Genomic DNA, 21,659 nt, shown 5'->3' with positions numbered 1-21,659 from the left:
CACAAAATGACTCTTCTAGAAAATTATTCTCAGGAAATAATTAGCACTGTACAAAGAAAGCTCATCACAATATTACAGTAATAAAGTATTGGGAGAAAATGTAAAATGTACATATGCAGCAACAGGAAATTCTTTACTTCCACATATATATAATACTCACACACACTTTTTTAATGTGAGAAACTTAAGTTCTATTCTTTTAGCAAATATCAATAATCCAACACAGTGCTATCAACTACAGTTACCATATAACGCATCAGACTCTCAGACCTCGTTCATCTTAAAGTTTTAAATCACAAAAGTGTGCATTAAAATGTGTTTTCCAAGGGCATATCAGACTGTGAGCATTGTCACAATGAAAAACAAAATATATTCACATAGGAAGGTAAACCTTTAAAATGGGGGAAAATGATACACACAGAATAAAATGTGGTAAAAATACAACAACATTGGCAAAGGTTTTCAAGGGCTTGTAGAATAGCCGGCAAATATTGTTTTCTTCAGTTTTCTGCATTAAGTGTGCAGCCAGGGTAGGAGAACACCTTTTTTGTTTGTTTTTTGAAGTGCTAAATGTTAAGGAGAAAAATGGCTCAGTGGTCAGTCTATCTTCCCCACATGGCTAGGCATTCTGTGTCTGTATCTATGCCATGCCACATAGGTACGGAACAGCTCAGCAGCACTAATCCCCACTCAAATCTAGCTTCTTTCCAAACAGAGCCCTTGTCCACTCTAGCATCCTTACTGAGTTCCAACACTGAGAAATTATTGTTCACCTAACACTCAACTAGAAATTGCTAAGTGTCGATAATGATACATAAGAGTGGAGCTAATTCAGCTATCCCTAATAGATGACCACAGCATTGAGATGCATTTAGTATGCTCCTCACTATTCTTCCAGTAAGCGCTTACCCACTGCTCCGGGCATCAGCTCTTACCTTGGCTTCCCCGTCGGGTAAGAAGAGGTAGGCACCACTTTTATCCTTTTTACTTGTGGTTCCATACCATGAAAACTGTACTTTCACTTCAAGACTTTTACCATCTCCTTTATTTATCATTTCCTAAGGATAAAAAATAAATTTGTTTTAGTGTGAGTCAGTATTAAGACACAAACTTACTGTATCTAGCTACATGCGTATGTCTATTTTCAAAAATTACCCTGTGATAGATTTATAAGTGATTAGCATCCAGCCTGTAATATTCACAATTCTTGGATGAGCACTCCAAATTTTATACTTAAAACCTCCACAAAAAGAACACATTTCACCAAAGAAAGAGATATACAAATTAAGACATTACACCAGTACTTCTCAAACTTTCTGTATAAAGGAGTGAATTTATTTTTATTTCCACTATGCATGGAGCAGCATTTTGGTGAAGTACAATGAAAGTCAATTAATTTTAAAAAAATTAAAGCGATATGCCAAACAGAAACTCATTTTTTATCATTAGATTTAATAGGCATAAACCTACTCTAATTACTTTCAAAGTTTCCATAAACACTTCCAAATAGCCGCCAACTGCACACTTGTCTTGTGGACTAGTGACCAGTCCATGGGGCGGCACCGTCACAGACCACACTCGTGAGCAGTAGTGGGCACTGCGGGCCACGAGGAGAAGGCACGCCTACCTCCCCATGCTCTCCTCCAGAATATCGGGGTCCCCTTTTTCCACTTTACGTAGGTAATCTGTGTATGTTATAATAAAAGTGACAGGCCTTCTGTAAATTTCACAACTACTTGGAACATACCTCCAAAAGCCCAGATTGACCAAAGCGCAGCTTAATAAAGGAGTTCTCTAGAGTTATAGCTTCTTGAGCACTTTTTATGTTATTCATGTTGAAAATTCCTTCATTTGCTATATTACCATTATATAGGTCATATTTGACTAAATGTGGACTTGAACTTGATGTTTCCAAAATCTTATACACTTTCAGTCCCAATGGTGGCATCTCTGCTAGAAAAGATATCTTTAAAGATAAAGGAGAGAAGTTATTAAAGAGAAATGCAATCTACTGAAAGGAAACTATTTATATTTCTAGTAAAAATAAGAAACTACTGTATTTAAGAAAGAATATAATACTATTCAATGTTTTTATAACATGGGTGGAGTATTCGCATTTCTGTTTATCTAGGGAACCTAGTAAATTCAAGGGGGTAGGACTATCAAAGACATTAAGGCTTTTATTCAATATGTGAAATCACGTGACCACCCTCAATTCTCCTACAGTGCTCTTAACGGAGGCTCAGATGGGGAAATTCCCCCTGACGGTAAGGGTTTACTGCGACAGTGATTTCAGGAATCATTTTATAATACTATGGTAATTCAGTACATTAAAAGTAAAAAACTAATAAATGTAACAATGTAAACATCAAGCATATTAGCTCAGTCAATACCAGACATCAGTGCCTGGGGGTCCAGCAGACGCTGAACAGGCACGGAGGAGGCACCACCAAGGGACAGGAGCCAACCTCTCAGGAGCTTCTGCTCCAATCTCGAGGTGAGCGGTTTCCTGTAAAATCTGCTTCAAACCTGAATCATAGTTTCTTTCCTTCCTTAAGGATAATAAATTCATAAGAGCAGCCAGCAATGGCTTTTAATTCTCTTTTAGACTCCCTGTCTGTGTCTTCAGAAATACAGTTTAAGTCGGACTCTGAATTCTAGCAGTCCAGCATTTCCAGTGATGGGGGCACAATTTAACACTGCGCACTTCAAGACATTTTCCGAAAACACCTAGGACTTGAACCCAGACATTTTTTTCACCGTTATATCTCAGAAAAGAAGCATCTTATTTATTTAAACAGTCTTTCTTTCTTGGGATATTACTGTCATCTTTGCAATGAAAAGTTGAAAGTATCCAGTTATTTAGAAGGAGGTATTTATCTTCATTTCAATACTTACAACTCATTAAATTGAGTTAGGCAAAAAAGTTCAAAATTTTACAAGGAATGATTACTTCAGGACATCAGGAAAGTTAGAACATACACACTCACAAAGCTCGAGCAATGTTCACACCCATAACGCGCTAAGAGTAACACCAATCTACATGCTAACAAAGATGTCACCATTTTGGAAAACAAAGGGTCCATTTTCCTTTAGCGTCATTCACTGGCCAGCGGGGATTCCCTGGTGGCTCAGCGGTAAAGTGTCCACTTGCCAGTGCAGGAGACCCGGGTTCGATTCCCAGGTCGGGAAGATCCCCGGGAGAAGGAAATGACAACCAACTCCAGTGTTCTTGCCTGGACAGTCCCATGGACAGAGGAGAATGGCGGGCTACTGTCCATGGGGTCCCAAAAGCGTCAGGCATGACTGTAACTTAACAACAGCAGCATTACCAACTACACACTGGCCGTGCCTCCTTCCACCCCGTGGCACGGGCATACCTCGTAGACTGTCTGTGAGGCAGTATTTGCCGTCTCCCACACTGCACTCATCTGGATTTCCACAGGCTCTCCTGAAGCAGAGGACACCTGCGCTGCGGGTGAGCTCACACAGACGGAGACCACAGAGCTTCGAGCTTGTTCCAAGGGGTTATAGACCACGAGGTACCTGTAAAAACAGTTGCTTTACTAGTGGGGTCTCAAAATATTTGTCCTTTTTCCACATTATTCGTAAGATTTCAACTCACAGATAAGCACAAAGCCAACAAAAGGAGAAGAATTTTCAGAAACATCCCAGTAAAACTTTCAGAGAACAGGCAATTTTCACCGTAACAAATACCACATTGCACAAAGGGTAATGAAACAAGGACTCACTTCTAAGAATAAATGTTATACACATGGAAGACAGCAACAGAACTATTATCGTTATTTCCAAGCCCTATAAAATGACATCTGTGCATTTTATTAATCTAAAATAAGCAGCCCTATACAATACCCTGATCCTTGCCTAATCTGAATAAGAAAATACATACATTGCCTGTTTGCATTTTGTGTCCAACTCTTTGTGACCCCATGGACTATACATGCAGTCCATGGAATTCTCCAGGCCAGAACAGTGGAGTGGGTATCCTTTCCCTTCTCCAAATGGGGATCAAACCCAGGTTTCCCGCATTGCAGGTGGACTCTTTACCAGCTGAGCCACAAGGGAATCCCTTAACGTTTGCATTTTAGTCACAATTAATTTCAATTAAAATTCTGACACTCGTCTTAGATGACTAACACAGTGAGATATATGGCTGTGCACGCAGCCACACATGTATTTTATAAACAGGGTCCTTATTATCCCAGGAAGTCGGTCCCAGAAGAAAGATCATTTGAAGCAAATTCATTTAAAATAAGAGGCTGAAACCTTATAATAAACAGTGGTAAAAAACTGATTGGAACTTAGCTAAAAAAGGGAAATAGAGACTATTAAAATAAGTTTAGGCAACATTTGCAAATAAGTGCAGTTCTTCGAAAGAAGTGAGGTTTTGGCAAACTTTTTCCAGCAATACTTTATATTAGCACACATCCATCACGTAACATTTAATTTTTACATGATGCTTTTAAACATAACTATATTTGTTAAGAATATTCAAGGTTTTACTTATTTTTCCTAAAGTTCTCTCTCAATTCTTTGATATTTAAATAACTGTCAGTTGAGGCCCTTAACAGCCTTGGTTTCTTCAATAGCATTAGGTCCTCACCGCCTCATGGCTCTGCCTGTGAGTAGAAACATTCTAGATCACGTCATAGACTTCAGGAATTTTGCATTCTTTGTAAGACCTATGATTTTACTTTATAATATGTTTACAACATATCTTCAAATAAAAGAAACAGCATTTCAGAGAGGAAACCTGACTAACAACACAACCGATTCATCAGTGAACCCTTTCAGGGCATCTCCTATACCTTCATGTACATTCCTGTACACTCCCGCGACTTCAGGAGCACAGAGCCAGGCAGCCCACCACGCCTCCCTCTCACCCGTGACTCTAGCAGACAGGGTCCCAGCTGCCGCTGTGTGCTCAGTGCGCCTCAGAGTAGAGCAGCGCGTGTCCTGCACACTCCAGCTGCACTGAAAATGGTTCATTAGGAGATAAGATGAATACAGTGACCAAAACGAAAGCGAAGGGCAAAGGAAAAGGAGGGTGCGGCAGGAAACCCACAAGACGTTGACTCACGCATTACCAGGAGAAGCCCTTTGGATTGAGACACTGCTGTAGCATACCAAAGGCAACAACGTAAGAGCGCCTTTAGCTCCTATTAGACTTTAGCTCCCATTAGCTCCTATTAGACTTTAGCTCCTATTAGACTTACACCTCAGGGTGATGAGCTCTAACGTCATTTACGTTCACTGAGATCCCACGTATATTTGAGAAAAGAGCATCGGAAGCACGCAGTCAAAAACAAGACAAAACAAAACAAGAATCTACGAAAGGCCCCGAGGCCCCGAAGTCCTAGACCAAACCCCACTGTGTCCATGAAGCAAGGAGCGGGGGCGCACCGCCCCCGAGAGGCATGCTGGGCAGGCTCCCCTGAAGGCGCCTGCCGACCCGTGTGCACCTGCTCGCCCACCACCCTCCACTGGAGCCTGGCTCCCCCGACCGCTCTCCAAACACACTCACACCTGGAAAGCCAAAAATGCCAGGGCTCAGCGCCGCCCACTAGACGGCACTGCCTCCCTCAGCTGCGCGAGGGCAGGAGGCGGTCGAGGACCACTCACGTCCAGCACCAGATGTGCACGCCAGCGTCCCAGAAACGAGTGCCTTACTACTGAACCCCACACATCCAGAGGCTTAGCGCCAGTATGGGAAGCGCTCTCTGTAGCCTGTGTCTGCAGGTGAAGGCTCAGGCCAGCCTCCTAGTTCTGTGGAAGCCCTGAGGAAGAGCCAGGGATGGAGTCCAGACTCTCCACTGCGAATCTCTGGACGCCCCACTACGCAGAGCTGGTCATAAAGGCTCCGATAATGCAATACAACACATCCAAGAAATGAACTCAGGCAGCAAGCACCCAAAACGCTGATTCCTTCTGGTAAGAAATACAGTGGTTCACATTTAAAGCAAATACTAACTTTAACCACATATTTCATTTTGTGCAGTATTAAACAGATTTTTATAACACGCTGTGAACTAGGTTCTGTTTTGTTTCGTGTTAGGAGCTAATCAGTACTTGACCAGAACGATGTTTCTTCTGTACTAAACGACTGTGTAATTGCCGTGCCAGGAGTCTGTTCACAAGCTAAGTGTGCGGAATAGCCGAGCATGCTGCACTAGGAGAGCAACTCTCTCACACGGTTATAGGGCCCGCAGCGCGCTCAGGGCCGCAGCGCGCTCAGGGGCCCGCAGCGCGCTCAGGGGGCCGCAGCGCGCTCAGGGGGCCGCAGCGCGCTCAGGGGCCCGCAGCGCGCTCAGGGGGCCGCAGCGCGCTCAGGGGGCCGCAGCGCGCTCAGGGCCCCGCAGCGCGCTCAGGGCCCCGCAGCGCGCTCAGGGCCCGCAGCGCGCGCAGGGCCGCAGCGCGCTCAGGGGGCCGCAGCGCGCTCAGGGGCCCGCAGCGCGCTCAGGGGCCCGCAGCGCGCTCAGGGGGCCGCAGCGCGCTCAGGGGCCCGCAGCGCGCTCAGGGCCGCAGCGCGCTCAGGGGGCCGCAGCGCGCTCAGGGGGCCGCAGCGCGCTCAGGGGCCCGCAGCGCGCTCAGGGCCGCAGCGCGCTCAGGGGGCCGCAGCGCGCTCAGGGCCCGCAGCGCGCTCAGGGGCCCGCAGCGCGCTCAGGGCCGCAGCGCGCTCAGGGCCCGCAGCGCGCTCAGGGGCCCGCAGTGCGCTCAGGGCCCGCAGCGCGCTCAGGGGCCCGCAGCGCGCTCAGGGGGCCGCAGCGCGCTCAGGGGGCCGCAGCGCGCTCAGGGGCCCGCAGCGCGCTCAGGGGCCCGCAGCGCGCTCAGGGGCCCGCAGCGCGCTCAGGGGCCCGCAGCGCGCTCAGGGGGCCGCAGCGCGCAGGCGCCTGACGCACAGACTCCCATCTGCGCACACGGCAAGCAGAGCACAGGGAGAGCATGGCCACCCATGAGGCACACTTCCGCGGAAGGAAGCGCGCTACCACACACGAAGCAGGTTTTCATCGGCACTGCTGTGTTCAGTGGTAAGACACCGGTTACACTGTCAGTATCTCCAAACATGAGCCTTTTTCAACCTTTCAACTATGAATGGAACCAACAGGTTTCATATTAAACTATCATACTCACTTATTAAAAAATAATGTTTCATCCACACTAACAAAAGAAAAGAGTAATAGTTCTGAAAAGGGGGAATAGTTCATGTCTATGTTACCTTGGAAGAAACGGCATAGCAAGCTCAGAACAACCTCCCCCCAATCTCTCCTACGTCTGCCTGTCACCAAGCCGCTTCCTAGTCCTCATTCTGACCCTCAGCCCCCACGACTTGGGGCTACAGGTACTTAGCCCATGTCTCTGTATACAGAGAACAGCCTTCAGCTCATGAGGACGGAGCACTCACATGCTAGCTGCCAATCACGTGAGAGACGGCGCTCTATCGCGGCCGAGAGAAAACGGGAAGGAGAACATCTGCTTGTTCATGTCAAACTGGGCATCGTTTCATGAAGAACTAGAATTCCACTGGAAATGTGCTTCTGTCCTTGCAGATTCTAATGGAGAGGAGTCTATTTAAAATTCTCTAACTTCTTTTGTAGAAATGATCTGAGTCACGTTAAGGCAACAGTGCTCCTCTGGGTCCTATTTTTGAGGCAATCTAACCAACACCTACTATAAACAAATGACTAGGCCCAGGCGGACCTCCTGCCAGGGCTGGACCCAGGGCAGCATGAAGGGAAGAGGGCCCTTGGCGAGAGTGGCGCAGGAGGCACCACTCACAGAGCGTTTCCTGTATGCCAAGCTCAGTCCGAAGGCTTGTAACCTACCAGACATAGCGTTTCACCCGTTACTGGACAGTCAGGAGAGCTAAGGTTCACGAGGTCAGGTATGCTGCAAGATTCCACCAGTTACAGGGGCCAGAATGGGCTCAGCACTCAGCCGCACCCCTCACCATCCTAACCACTTGACCCACAGGACATGCTCATAACAACCATTCTGACAAATGGGGTTTCCTGTGGAGATTCCCTTAGCTCCAAGTTTACTTGGGAAAAACTCCACAGATGTGAAGACAGATTCTTCACTGATGCCAAAGATCCCCACAGACACTCTCTCTTCAGAAAGCTCAGGATGAACAAAAAGCTATTTACATTTCAGTACATTTGTGAAAGAAAACTTACAAACTAGAACAGTGGAATAGAAAAAATCTTATATAGCAAAGAGTATATGAGTGTATACTTACATATAAGTATATAAAAGTATATAAGGTCATTTATCTTATGACCTTACTGCATACTCAAACAACAGTCAAAAACATTATTCAAACAATATTAAAAAATATTAGAAAACTAAACTACAGTTTTAAAAAACATTAAAAAATACGACATGCATTTATGGAGGTGAAAGGAAGATACAAACGAAAAATGCCACCTGTAAGTAAAGTTTAAAACCAATTAAACAAACACCAGAGTATATGAAAAGTTATTGTAACTTCATGTGCCTAGTGTAGTTCCTTGCATGAAACAACATTCAATAAATAGCTGACGAATGACTAAAACAAGAATCTCAGGGGGGGGACTTTATCATTTGTGAATAATACCTACTAGTGTGGAGTCTTATGGTTTTATCAAATCATTTTCATTTTGATTATTTTAATTCCTCAAAAGATATGGTTGAGAAACTATGTAATTAACCCCTCTGCAAAGATGGGGGAAATGGCAGATTCATGATCAAAGAGAAAGTTAACAATAAAAGCAAAAATTGGAGTTCAGTCTGTCTGATTACTGATCAACGACAGCACATTAAAAAATTCACCTCAAACAATACATGCAACCTCTCTAAATAGCCTCATTAGTGGGCATAATACAAAGAGGAGTAGTAACCTTTACATTAAGTTATTCTGAATACGAAAATATGTAGTTTTACCTGTTTACAAAAGCTACAATTTCTAGATGGGAACTTAATTCATCTAGTCCACCTAGTTCCCTAGTTTTAAAACATAACGCTCACCATAATAGCCATCAGAATAAAAATCAAGATATTAAAAACCAAAAAGAAGCCTTTCTGAGATACATTAGACCTTCAAAAATCACAACCAGCTCTGTGACTCCTAAGCTCTGGAGTCAGATACACTCAAGTTCAAAAGCCGACAATCATACGTATAATTTGAGAGGCTTTGGACAAGTGATTTCATTTCTCCAAGCCTTAAGATCCTTATCTATAAAATCAGGAGACGGGCTTGCAGTTAGGGTTATATAATAAAATGTTTGGAAAATCCCAGGGCTGAGACCTGGCACAAAGAAGAATATCAACAGCAATTAGATCTCTCCTTTCTCTTGCAAGACCCTCCTGACCAGGGACCCTGGTATACAAATCACATGGATGGTGGGATGAATGTCTTAATCAACCCAGGTCTCTGAGCCACCTCACTTGCTTTTCTAGGTAAGGCATATGTAAATCTAAATGAGAGAAATCAGCAAGACCACACATGTTTCAGACACCTTAAACAAGAGTTCAGGTACGATGTGGGGAGGCAGTGGAGGTGAACAGGTGCACAGAACGCAGGCGAGCAGCCACCACACGACGCCCGGCCACACTAAGGAGCAGCACGGAACGGGCGGCGCAGGCTCCTCCTGCCGTGCGCAGGTACAGACCGACACCTGTGACCGCACAGCCCCTGTGCTGACTGCTGCTGAGTTCAACACAACAGGGGAGGTGTAGTGAGGGCTCTGTACACCCTATTACAGAGCGTGTTGCGATACACACATAGATGGCAGTCAGGACGGAGAAGGCAGTGGCACCCCACTCTAGCACTCTTGCCTGGAAAATCCCACGGACGGAGGAGCCTGTTGGGCTGCAATGGGGTCTCTAGGAGTCGGACACCGCTGAGCGACTTCACTTTCACGTTTCACTTTCATGCATGGAGAAGGCAATGGCAACCCACTCCAGTGTTCTTGCCTGGAGAGTCCCAGGGATGGGGAAGCCTGGTGGGCTGCTGTCTATGGGGTCGCAGAGTTGGACACAACTGAAGCAACTTAGCAGCAGCAGCAGCAGTAGCAGGATGGTCGAGAATCAACCAGGAGAGGATTCAAACTACAAATTAACTTTACTAAAAATAAGCAATATATATACAAAGAGGCTGACAGAGCTTTATTGAGGGACATAAAAAATGAAGAGAAATATACTTTTGTAGGTGAGAAAACTGAACTACTGTAAAATATACAATTCTCCCAAAAATTAATTTATGAATTTTATGTCCCGCCAACCAAAATCCCACTGAAATCCTCTTATTGGGAGAGAGGGAACAGAACAATCTTATGATATTTCTACAAGTAGATGGGCAAGACATATGGTTAAATAAATGCACTTAAACACAATGCCAACATTGATTCTCAATGAATTAAAAAATTTAAAGACAGAAAAAAATGATGGAAAACAAGTAGGAAAAATAAATGTAAAGTTTGTGGTACAAAACATCTTTTTAACCATAATAGAAAATATAGCAATGAAGTAAAAGGCGGACAGATTTGATAACAAAATGCTTAGAACATTTTCTATATTAAAAAGATTAAAGAATGAAAAAATAAAAGGAGATCAAATTCAGGAAATCTGTAAAGTGTTCTTAAAAATCAATAGAAATATAAACACTCAAGTGGAGAAAATGAGCATTTTTCTTTCACCAAATTGAAGCTGAACACTAAATGGTGCTTCCACTTCCAGCAGAGATAAAATAGTTGATGACAAGAGCTCTCGCTTCTGTGGGCCAACTAGGAAACCAGATAAAACATAGTAATCGTTTGCTTGAAGGCAACAGAAAATTGCTGAAAAGAGAATTTCAGAGGAGAGAGCTGCCTTCTCGAGCCATTTTCTACTCTGGGCTGTGCCAATTCTCAGCACAGGAAAGGCTGAGTTCCATGCAGAGCCCAGTACAAAGCCTAGAGGAGCTTCACTGTGTGGGCAAAGAGGCTAAAAAGCACTTGCAGGGTACGCAGGAAGCTTCATGTATACACTTGGCTTTCCCATTAGCACACACACCAAACACTGGGAACTGCCCAGAAATCTAAACATTTCTTTTGCTTTTGAAGAGCAGAGCAAGACATGAGATTTTAGAATTTGCCAGAGATAGGACAGTGTGTGGAAGGGACCGCAGGCCAAGCACTGCAGGGGGCCACGAGACACTGATGCAACCGGGAAACGGGGCACGCTGCGGTCCACGGGCCGCAAAGACTCGGACTCGCCTTAGGGACACGACGACAGCAAGAAGACACAACAGGCAGGGACCAGAGTTGTCCCTCAGAGCCTCCACAAGGGACAAGCCCTGCGAACACGCGTCACCCAAGTGAAACTGATTTTGAACTTCTGGCTTCTAAACGTTTAAGATGATACATTTGTGGTTTTTCAAGACACTGAGTGTGTGGGTATTTGTCAAAACAGCACCAGGGAACGACCACACCGGGTCATACTGCTCCTCCTGAAAACGAGGGCCAAGCTCCAGTTTCCCAGCACAGAGACCACACTGCACACAGAAGAGAAGATCCCGAGTGCTGGAAATGGGGGCAGGAGGCGGGGAGGGCAAAGGGCAGCGGGCAGAGCTCAGGGCTCCTGGAGCTGGGCCCAACAAAGACTGAAGGGTGTCGCCTCTGACCCCTCTCCCATGGAGGACTCCCTCCTGCTTTCTCATCCTCCGGCTACGAGGTCTGAGGAGCCCAGATCCACACTGACCCTGAGCAAGTGCACACAGCTAACAAAAACCAAGAAGCGAGGAGAAAGCTCCCAGACCTGTATTTCGTAAAAAGCAAATAATTAACAGTCCCTTACACTGACCAAGGTGGTTATTCTTAACCTTTTAAAATTCTACTTACTTTTTAACCTTTGAAATATGCCCAAGACTTTTTCATATAAGTCTCAAGGCCTCTCAGTTTAAAACTCCTTCTATTTCTATAAAACAGGCCTTCTTAACTAGACATTTAACGGTTTTTCCATAAAAGCTTTCTTAGAAACTATACAATAACAATCACACTTCTCTTCCATGACCAGATATAGAATTTATACTTGCAAGAGGAAAAATAAAACACAATGTTTTCTGGAAGCTTCCAGTTGATTCAGTAACAAATATTATTTGGCCTCATTTAAGAAGAAAAATAATTCAACACTTAGGAATAGAACACTTTCATCTCAGCAATCAAAATTAGGATTTTACTTGAATACAGTAGCACATAAATGTAGCCTGAATTTCTTACCACGTGAAGGTTTATTTCAGCGATTTTTCTATATTCAGGAGAAATAAATTAAAATTCATGGACAAAAATGTTATAAATCTAATCTCATGGAAGTCATTCACCCAAGGACAAGATTCAAAAGGCAAGTAAACAAAGGCACTGCCAGTGTGAAGACGCCCTTCATGGAGCAGCAAGATGACGGCAGCGGCTGCCACTGCCGGTGCCAGCCAAGCACCCGATCTCTGAAGATGCCTTATACGAAATCCAGAACTCCACAAGACACTGCTAACAAGAGCTCTCCCTTGAGACCAGTAACAGGCAACTACTAAGTAAAGATTCCAGAAAGTTCTACATTAGAAGATATTAGTTTGTGGAGAGAATTACGTTTGCGTATAATACTAATAGGCAAAGCAGTAAATCAAAAATAAAATTGTAAAAACAACCCCTGTATCTTAAGGGAATATTTTTACTCCTTTTAATTCAAAGTGAAACTGACTTGTTAAGTGACAGAGTTTTTCAGATATTAGTCAGGTCACTTCAGTTCAGTCGCTCAGTCGTGTCCAACTCTCTGCGACCCCATGAACTGCAGCACGCCAGGCCTCCCTGTCCATCACCAACTCCCGAAGCTTACCCAAACTCCTGTCCATTGAGTCGGTGATACCATCCAACTATGGCATCCTCAGTCATCCCCTTCTCCTCCCACCTTTCAGATGTTAACAACAATAAGAACACCACCAAACAGCTACCACTAATGAGCCTTTAGAACAGGGCCTAAAGCATACGGGATGTGCTTTCCTTAACTCTGTGAAGCTTTACAGCCAGCTTATGAAATCCTAAAACCATGAAGAGCCAGGAATCACACTGAACCAGCCAGGGCCTAAGGCCTTTCGGAGGCAGAGTAGGTGGCCCGCCCTTCTCCAGCGGGTGAAGGCCTTGGGGTGCACGCGCTGGAAGCAGAGGTCTATCCCAGCTCCAGCTCTCCAAGGCTCTCAGAACGCTCCTTGATCAGAGCGCTCCACGCCACTCCACCTCAGCCAAGAACCCTCACTCTGATGGTCCCCACCCAGCTGCAGGGGGAGGACTGGGGTGGACGGGCTTTCTTTGAGGGGGTGAAACAAAGGCTACTTCTCTAGATGACTCGAATAACACACAAGCTACTCCCTCAGGATTTTACTTTCTGTAGGAGGCAGTGGGGATGTGTGCGTGCCTAGTCGCCCCATCATGTCGGGCTCTCCGTGACCCCGTGGACTGGAGCCTGCCCAGCTCCTCTGTCCATGGGGATTCTCCAGGCCAAGCATACTGGAGTGGGTTGCCAGGCCCTCCTCCAGGGGACCGTCCCAACCCAGGGATCGAACCCAGGTCTCCCACACGGCAGGCAGATTCTTTACTGTCTGAGCCACCAGGGAAGCTCAAGAATATGAAAGTGGGTAGCCTACCCCTTCTGCAGGGGATCTTCCCGGCCCAGGAGTCGAGCCGGGGTCTCCCGCATTGCAGCTGGATTCTTTACCAGCTGAGCTACCAGGGGAGCCCAAGCTATATCACAGGTCTTCATTTTGCAATATTGATATTTTGGAAAAGTTTCTTTCTCCTGTGTCCCAGTTATTGAACCAACTTGGTTACTTTCTAGAGTTTTCTACCTCCAAACTTCCTTTCCCAGTGATTATGCAAGTGAATGCTTTATAAATGATTTGTATATAACAGACAACTACATGTCAGTTGGACATCACCCTGGGGATTATCCACAGCCCTCTCTTTCTCAAGACATACTGCAAACAGAACTAACGTTTAAACACATAGAGCTGGCTGGTGACAGAGGCGGGACCGGAAGCAGCCTCCAACTCTCAGCCCCCGCTCCCTTCACAGCTCTGCTCTTTCCAGGCATCCGACAGCAAGCCCCGCCCGGAGCCCAGCAGGACAGGAGCAGAGTTAGTGTCATAAATATTACCAGGATTCACAGCTGCAAATGCAACTCAGGACTATAAAGCTTTAACCGTCACAAGTACAACTACATATTTCAGTCTTTCCTACACGGAGAAAAGCATTTCTAAAAGCAGAAACAAAACCACAACCAAAGTAGAATCAACACGTCATTTTATAACTTTTTAAAACAAAATAAGGTTGAAAAATCTTGCAACTATTCCCACTGTATAACAGAAAATAGCAAATCAATGAAAAGGATAAATATTCCTATCCAACTATTCTAAAATTTTTGATACTAAAGCAATAAAAAGAAACAGACACAAAAACTGTACATAACTTGGCTGACCCCAAGAGCCTTGTCACCAATTAAGTTGCCTTCACTCGGAGACAGCTTTGCCTAAAACAAAGATACCATCTGTTTTACCTAAAACTTTAAGATGCTCTATTTTCTTGTCAATTCAGAAATCACATCTGTAGCCATTTTCTGAAAAGACAGCAAAGACATTATATTTATGGGTGACTGCATAAGGAATGATGTTCAATCAAAATGTAATTTTCATCTACTAGAAGAAAACTTCATTTCTCCAGTGACTATAATGCCGTAACTTTGGAGGAATGCACAGTACATAAACAGGCTGATTTTCACAAATAAAAAGATCTTAAAAGTTAACGCAGTAAAATAAGGTTGTTTTGTTGCTAAAGACAAAAATGGCAAATGTTTGTATTTACTTTGTATCTCCCTGTTGACAAATGAAAATCTATCTTGTGTGAGGTTTTCTGGTGAAGAGCAAACCACTGTGTACTGGTGCTACGTCTCTCCAAGCTAGTGAGCCATCTTGTAAGAGGTAAAAACATGAAAACAACGAAACAAAAGCACTCTCTCTTTTCACAACACTTTTACACAATGTCGGTTCTAGGACAGAAACTTTACACTCCCAGGAACGGACGGAAGAAGATACAAAACACTAGAGAAAACGCCACTCACAGTGAAGGAGACACCAAGTCACAAGGGATAAAGAGCACGTTTCTAAGAAAACACACACGCCATCCAAACGCCTACAGTACTCTGAGTACATGTTAAGCACCTACAAAATATCAACATCTAAAACCAAGTACATTTCAGTTCAAAAAGTACCCCAATTTCACATTTTGTTTTCTTGCCTAAAAAATAAAATAAAGCTGCTCTCCAAATAAGGGTGAAGTAAGTCCAAAGGCTCTATTTAAAATGGTTCTTTTATCACAAAGCTGTGAAGTGTTCTAAAGTCCAAGATGGGCTTGAAGCCCTCCCTGACTTGTCAGGATCAGGACACCTTCACTAACATCCTCTTCCTTGTTGCTCTGGTAGTGCACGATTTATTAATCTGCATTTAGAAGGAAAAAGAAATCTGGTTCAGAGGAATGGAAGACTGGAAGGAGCCGCATCTCCTCCGTCTGTGCTCGGCACTGCTCTGTGTTAGCGGTTTCAGAAGGCGCAGCGGACGCTGGGAGAAGGGCGAGAGGACAGAGGGTAAGAGTGCAGAGCCAGGAGAAATGCGCAGCCGGGGAGCCACACCCGCACGCGCGCGGCCCTCCCAGACCCTCCCGACACAGACACTCAGGGGACTCGCTTCCGCACTTCCAGATTGCGCAGCTCCAGCTAACAGCGGGAGGGAGCTCGGGGTCCGCAAGCAGGAACAGAACAGAGCCGCTCACAATCGGCACTGCCCGCGGGCACACCAAAGCCAGTGCCAGCTCTTCTTTGACAGTTTCATCTCCTTTACAAATTTTTCTTAGATTCTACAAATTACTTCCAAATATCATAACTGGAAATTATTATACTCCTTCTTAGATATAGGTGACAGTCCCCAAGCTAACTCTGCCTTCGTATTGTAAGGTATCAAAATAATACCATCCTTCTACACAGACAGAGGCACACGTTACTTCTCTCCATCTTCAGCACTTTCTTGACTGTGGTCCTCGGAGTAATTATAAGATGCGGTATTCAGTGTGCAAAATCACTTTAATTTCATTAGACAAATCACACAACTAAAACTTGAGTGTAAACTTAATTCTCTGTATGATAATCTGACAACAATAAACTAGTACCACACAGCTAGTTAGTAGAGTTTGATTTAAAGTATAAACAATAAAAAGGCAATTAAAACATAGCACCTTAGCAAATGTTCTCTGAACTCACAACTACTTCGCCATTGCTCTTAAACAAATAAACTTTAAATATTTAAAATAGTCTGTTCAATCACTTTTCAAAATAAAATCTAAACCTATAACTCTAAAATAGTTTTGTACTGAGGAAAAATGAAAGCAGACTAATCACAAGGACCTGGGAAGAGTCTGAGCATTTCAAGTTTAAGTAAAATTGATAAAGGAATGATTTAAGATACTACGCTCTGAAAGCACTAAGGAGAATCATTTAGGAAACAACATGTGAGTCTGGGAGTAGCCTACTGACAAACACTGTCTGCAGACATATAAAGGACAGCCAAAATGTATATGTAGTCGATAATTATATTACTTAAATCGTTCCATCATAAACTTTAAACTGGTTAATGAAGAGTTATAAAAATTATTACTTCAGGAGGTACAAGAATGGAATAAGCAATGCTGTTTGTTTTGAAAAGTCAGCAGCTAACTATGTCTGTGATCAGGAGACGGGATACAGCGATGTGGACAGATGGCACTGCTCAAACTGCACAGACTTCCTGAGAGGCAACATTTTCCTAGAGATCTTTGAAAGGGATAAAGTCAGACAGAGAAGAGTCGAGGCACTCTAACATCTTGGTAATAATCTGATGCCAGCTGGAAGAATCACGGTGGCTTCTATACCTTTCGGGGGGAACTCACTAATTATGTCAAACAATTTCATCCCTCTTCAAACCACTAATCTACAGTTTTACAAGATTTTTCAAAATTATTTTGGTGGCAAAACTTAACTGAACTGACATGAAGCTATATATAACTACTTATTCCTTTTAATCTGAATATTCAGGATTTTTAAAGTATTTGATGAGTTTTGCCCTGAACTCTGAAGTATTATATAGTACGCCATATGTGTGTTCCTATCAGGTTCCTGCAAGTTTAGAAATTCTGAGTCCACATATAAACATCCAGCCCTGACGGTTTCAGGTAAAGGCTTAAGGACTCGTATTTACAGGCTACACCGTAATGTGAGTTACATACTACTTGTCGATTCTGTCCATATTCTGAGCAAGAAAGAACCAACGAGTAAAAGACGGGGGAAGAGGCACTCATCCCACACAGTGCTACCGAATCTGGCACGGAACGGCCAACCGACTGAACCACGGAACACGCGTGTGCTTCGGCACGGCCGTGAGCAGGCCACTGAGGAACAGCGGCTGATGAAGAGCTCTGTGTCCTCCACACGTGGAACCCCCAGGCCCCAACAGGACACACGTCTGCTTCTGTGAGACACCCCTTCCACTCTTTCTCTATGTGTAACTGTGTCACATTCAATGACGTTTTGGTTTTGGAATATACAGAAAACTCCACTTCTTTAATAGCTGTGATTGATATGACTTCTCCTTTCTTAATGTTTACTTCTGGCTGTGTCTGGTCTGAGATGCAGCTCCTGGACTCCTAAGCACGTGAGCTCCAGAGCTGAGGTGCAGGGACTCAGCTGCCCCACGAATGTGGGTCTTGGTCTACCACCAGGGGCTGACCCATGTCCCCTGCCTCGGAAGGCAGACTCTTAACCACTGAAACACCAGGAAGTCCCTGATAGGATTTTTCTATCTGACTGCTAAGATAGTCTTGGGGACATATTTTTAAGATGCTTTTAATACTCAGGACTGATGTATTCAGCATAGATCTGTTTCTATAATACAAAAAACACAAATCCACTCTGAGCTGAAGGGAGCAGGAAAGGGTAAGCCAATGATCAGAAAATATGGCAGCTGCCCTGTGGCCTAGTTAATAAGCTCAGTGAGCACACACTACCAGTTGGCTACTCCATAGCCATTCTCATTTTCTACTTTGCCTAAAGAAACCCAATTTTACTTCGGATCACAACAATCCTAGCTTAAAAAAAAAATCAAAACATTTGATCTCCCACGCTTGGGGTAGGCCACGTGATATAGTTCTGGCCAACAAAAAATCTAATTGGAATTCAATAAGTAGTGAAAGTGAAAGTCAATCAGTCGTGTCTGACTCTTTGTGATCCCATTCTCTAGGCCAGAATACTGGAGTGGGTAGCCTTGCCCTTCTCCAGGGGATCTTCCCAACCCAGGGATCGAACTTGGGTCTCCTGCATTGCAGGTGGATTCTTTACCAGCTGAGCCACAAGGGTGGAGCTTCCGAGAAAGTTATTCTGTGTGTGTGCGTGTGTGTGTGTGTGTGTGCGTGTGTGTGTGCTCGTGCGCACGCACATGCTCAGTGGTTCAGTCATGTTCAACTCTTCGTGACCCCATGGACTGTACCCCACCAGGCTCCTGTCTATGGAATTCTCCAGGCAAGAATGCTGGAGCAGGTTGCCATGCCCTCCTCCAGCAGATCTTCCCGACCCAGGGATCAAACCTCTGTCTCTTGGACTTCTGCAGTGACAGGTGGATTCTTTACCACTGTGCCACCTGGGAAGCCCAGAAATTTACTATATCACCAATTTAATAAAGATCAGCAGGCTCAATTGGCATAACTTTCATCCTTTGCTCCTCCCCACTCCTGGCTGGAACACAGATGCAATGTCTGAAAAAGCAGCAACAATCTTAAGACCATAAGAACAACAGCTATAGGCTCAGGAAGGCAGAGAGCTGAAAGGTAAAAAAAACGCCTGATTCTTTAATGACCCCATGAGATACATCGCAAGTCCCGGACTGCCCACCTCGAAACTTGCACATCAAAAAATTTACCTGCCTTCGATTTTTGTTGTAGGCAGTTGAATGCAACCCAAAGTGATTCATTAAACACATAAAAAATAATACTGGGTAACATAGGGAAGCCAACTAGTACCAAAAACTTAAAGTAACACTGAATGCAAGAGATAATTCTCCTAAAGTACAAAATTCCCCATAAAGATTCATCACTATAGACATGCTTCTCCTTAAAGGGTTGTTTATTTTTTAAACAAGTCCTTAACTGCCTGTCAAATATTCCACATAACTCCTTCCTCATAACTGTCACCTCCTCCATTTCAATTTTTAGTTTTCAATTCAGCAAACATGTCCTACAAGCCAAGCACTTTTCCTTATTTGACTCAACTAATCACAACTTCTTCCATTCAAACAAGTCATCTTCCTTTCCTCCATGGGACTCGGAAGAGAGATTTCATAAAAACATAAAACGAAAATCTCAGGATTTACCAATCCCATTCTGCTTTTATTAAAAAAAATAAAAGCAAGTTTGGCATCTTTGTAAAACTTCTTTATGAACACAGAAATAAATGTAGAAAAGTGAAAGCGTTAGTCGCTTTCATGTCCGACTCTTCGTGACCCCATGAACTATAGTCTATGCAATTTTCCAGGCAAGAATCCTGGAGCGGGTTGCCATTCCCTACTCCTGGGTATCTTCCCAACCCAGGGATCGAACCTAGGTCTCCTGTATTCCAGGCATATTCTTTACTGTCTGAGCCATCAGGGAAGTCCCAGCATAGAACATCTGACAAAGTCACTGATAGTGTTGATGAACACTGACATCTTTAACACTCTCTTCACATCTATACATGACTATTTCTGCAGGGTGGCCCTCTCCCAGCACACTGTCCAGTCCAAACACTCCTGGCACACACTACTAAGTGCCTTTCCCAAGACCGTGAGGCGCCATGTTTAGGATGATGAGCCAGGCTCAGCCTCTGCCTTCAGGAGGCTTATAGCGAGTCTCGCCACATCGCACACGTAGCGAGAGAAGCAACGGTGAGTAAGAGCGAGTGTTGCAGAGCGACACCCAGCCCCGACCCAAGGGCATCAGGAAAGGCCCCAGAGGGCGCAGCACCAATGCTGAGTTCTCAAAGACAATCAGGAACGGATCGAGCCGGGGCGGGGGGGGGGGTGTGCATATGCGTGTGTTTGGGGGCAAGGTGGAAAGGGTTTTTATTTATTTTTTTCCAGGGAGCAAAGACCTGTAAGCAAGACAAAACATAGCAAGTCAAAAAAACTGATAGCTTTTGAAAGGTTAGAGCTCATGGTATAGGCTAGAGTATCCCATGGAAGATGATACAAGAGAAGTCAACATGCAGACAGAAAAGCCAAGTTAAAGACTCTGGGGATTTTTCTTTAGGGCAATGGGAAAAAGAAGGGTTTTGAGCAGGAGAGTTACAACATCATTGCTAACACTTGCTGAGTGCCTACTAAGCACTAGATCCCATATAATTAAGTTCATATACATAATCTTACTTAATTCCTCAAACAAATATGCAGCAGGGACACACCCAAGGGAGAAAGAGCTGGCACTGAATAAATACGGACAAAATTGAGATACATTTAATAAACAACACAAGAAGACACCATGTTTGTCTGGATCCAAGTTGAAAGTGAAAGAGAAGAGACAAAAATAATCACAGTAAGCCCATGATTTCTTGTGCAAACAAACAGACTTTTAAGAGTGAAAGGGGACACTAAATGAAAACCTAGAGCACATGATCACTTCCAAGTTGAGGCCCAGGTTCCTGGCCTGGGGAACTGGATGAGGATGCGAAAATTTTATCACAGAGCTCGGGACCACAAAACCAGTTCAGGCAGAGAGGAATTCCATTTAAACACACTGAGGCAGAGGTGTGAGCGGCCGTCCCAGTGGAGCTGCCCGCAAGGCCTGCGGGCGTGTGGGTCTTGACCTCCAGGCACTTCTCAGCAGAGCTGTGGATTTTTTTGAGAGGCAGTGGGGCAGTGACAATAAGTGACGGCAGTGGGGAGGAAATACCTCTCTCACCACAAGCCCCTGACTCTGAAAGCTTCCCAAGGCAACACGACCGCTTCTAAGGCCTCTGCGTGCTCTGCTTCTCTGCCTCTTCCAGGTGTCACCGTAATTCGAAGTTGCAGCTCAATATACCACTAGCAAACTGCCTTCACATTACAGAAATTCTGCCAAAACTAGGTGGGAAATTCTGATCCAGTTTAGTGATCAAATTTACAACAGTGATTTGGATTTCCACTGTGTCTAATTATTTCCAATGCCTTCTTAATTTTGATGCACTTATCAGTCATGTGAGTTAAGGTTAGCAGGAACATTTTTAAAATTCCCTTTTTAAAAGAAGAAAAGAATATCTGTGGTATGCTTTATAAATGTTTTCATATTTGAAAATGCCTCTTTGTTACTTTCACATATGAAAGATAACTTTGAGTAAAAAATGATTTCAAAACTCCACAGACCTGTTATAGAGCAGAAATCTAAGTCAGTCTAGCTTCTGTGCCATATTACACAATATCTGTCTTTCTGCCTGGGTACTTTTACAAAATGTCCTTTTCCTTTTAATTGAAATAAGGTACCAAGATGCACTAGGGGTGACTCTCCTTTCATTTACATTACCAAGAACTCAGCCCTTTTCATCTACAAAGCAAGGCC

General features: G+C 44.2%; 1 protein-coding gene across 1 annotated transcript in view; it reads right to left on the bottom strand.

Moving 5' to 3' along the window:
• The window catches only part of MAN2A1 (mannosidase alpha class 2A member 1), a 197,364-nt gene that overhangs the window by 48,322 nt on the left and 127,383 nt on the right, over positions 1-21,659 (bottom strand). The window contains exons 13-15 of the mRNA XM_052643697.1: positions 3,381-3,546; positions 1,748-1,966; positions 936-1,058 (exon numbers count right to left, since the gene is read on the bottom strand). Of these exons, the coding sequence (XP_052499657.1) occupies positions 936-1,058; positions 1,748-1,966; positions 3,381-3,546 (508 nt within the window). The remainder of the gene's footprint in view (positions 1-935; positions 1,059-1,747; positions 1,967-3,380; positions 3,547-21,659) is intronic.

This window comes from Budorcas taxicolor, chromosome 7, assembly GCF_023091745.1.
Source record: "Budorcas taxicolor isolate Tak-1 chromosome 7, Takin1.1, whole genome shotgun sequence".
In the NCBI taxonomy this organism is placed as follows: domain Eukaryota; kingdom Metazoa; phylum Chordata; class Mammalia; order Artiodactyla; family Bovidae; genus Budorcas; species Budorcas taxicolor.
The sequence above is the reverse complement of the archived record's forward strand: the minus strand, read 5'-3'. Positions and strand labels throughout refer to the sequence as shown.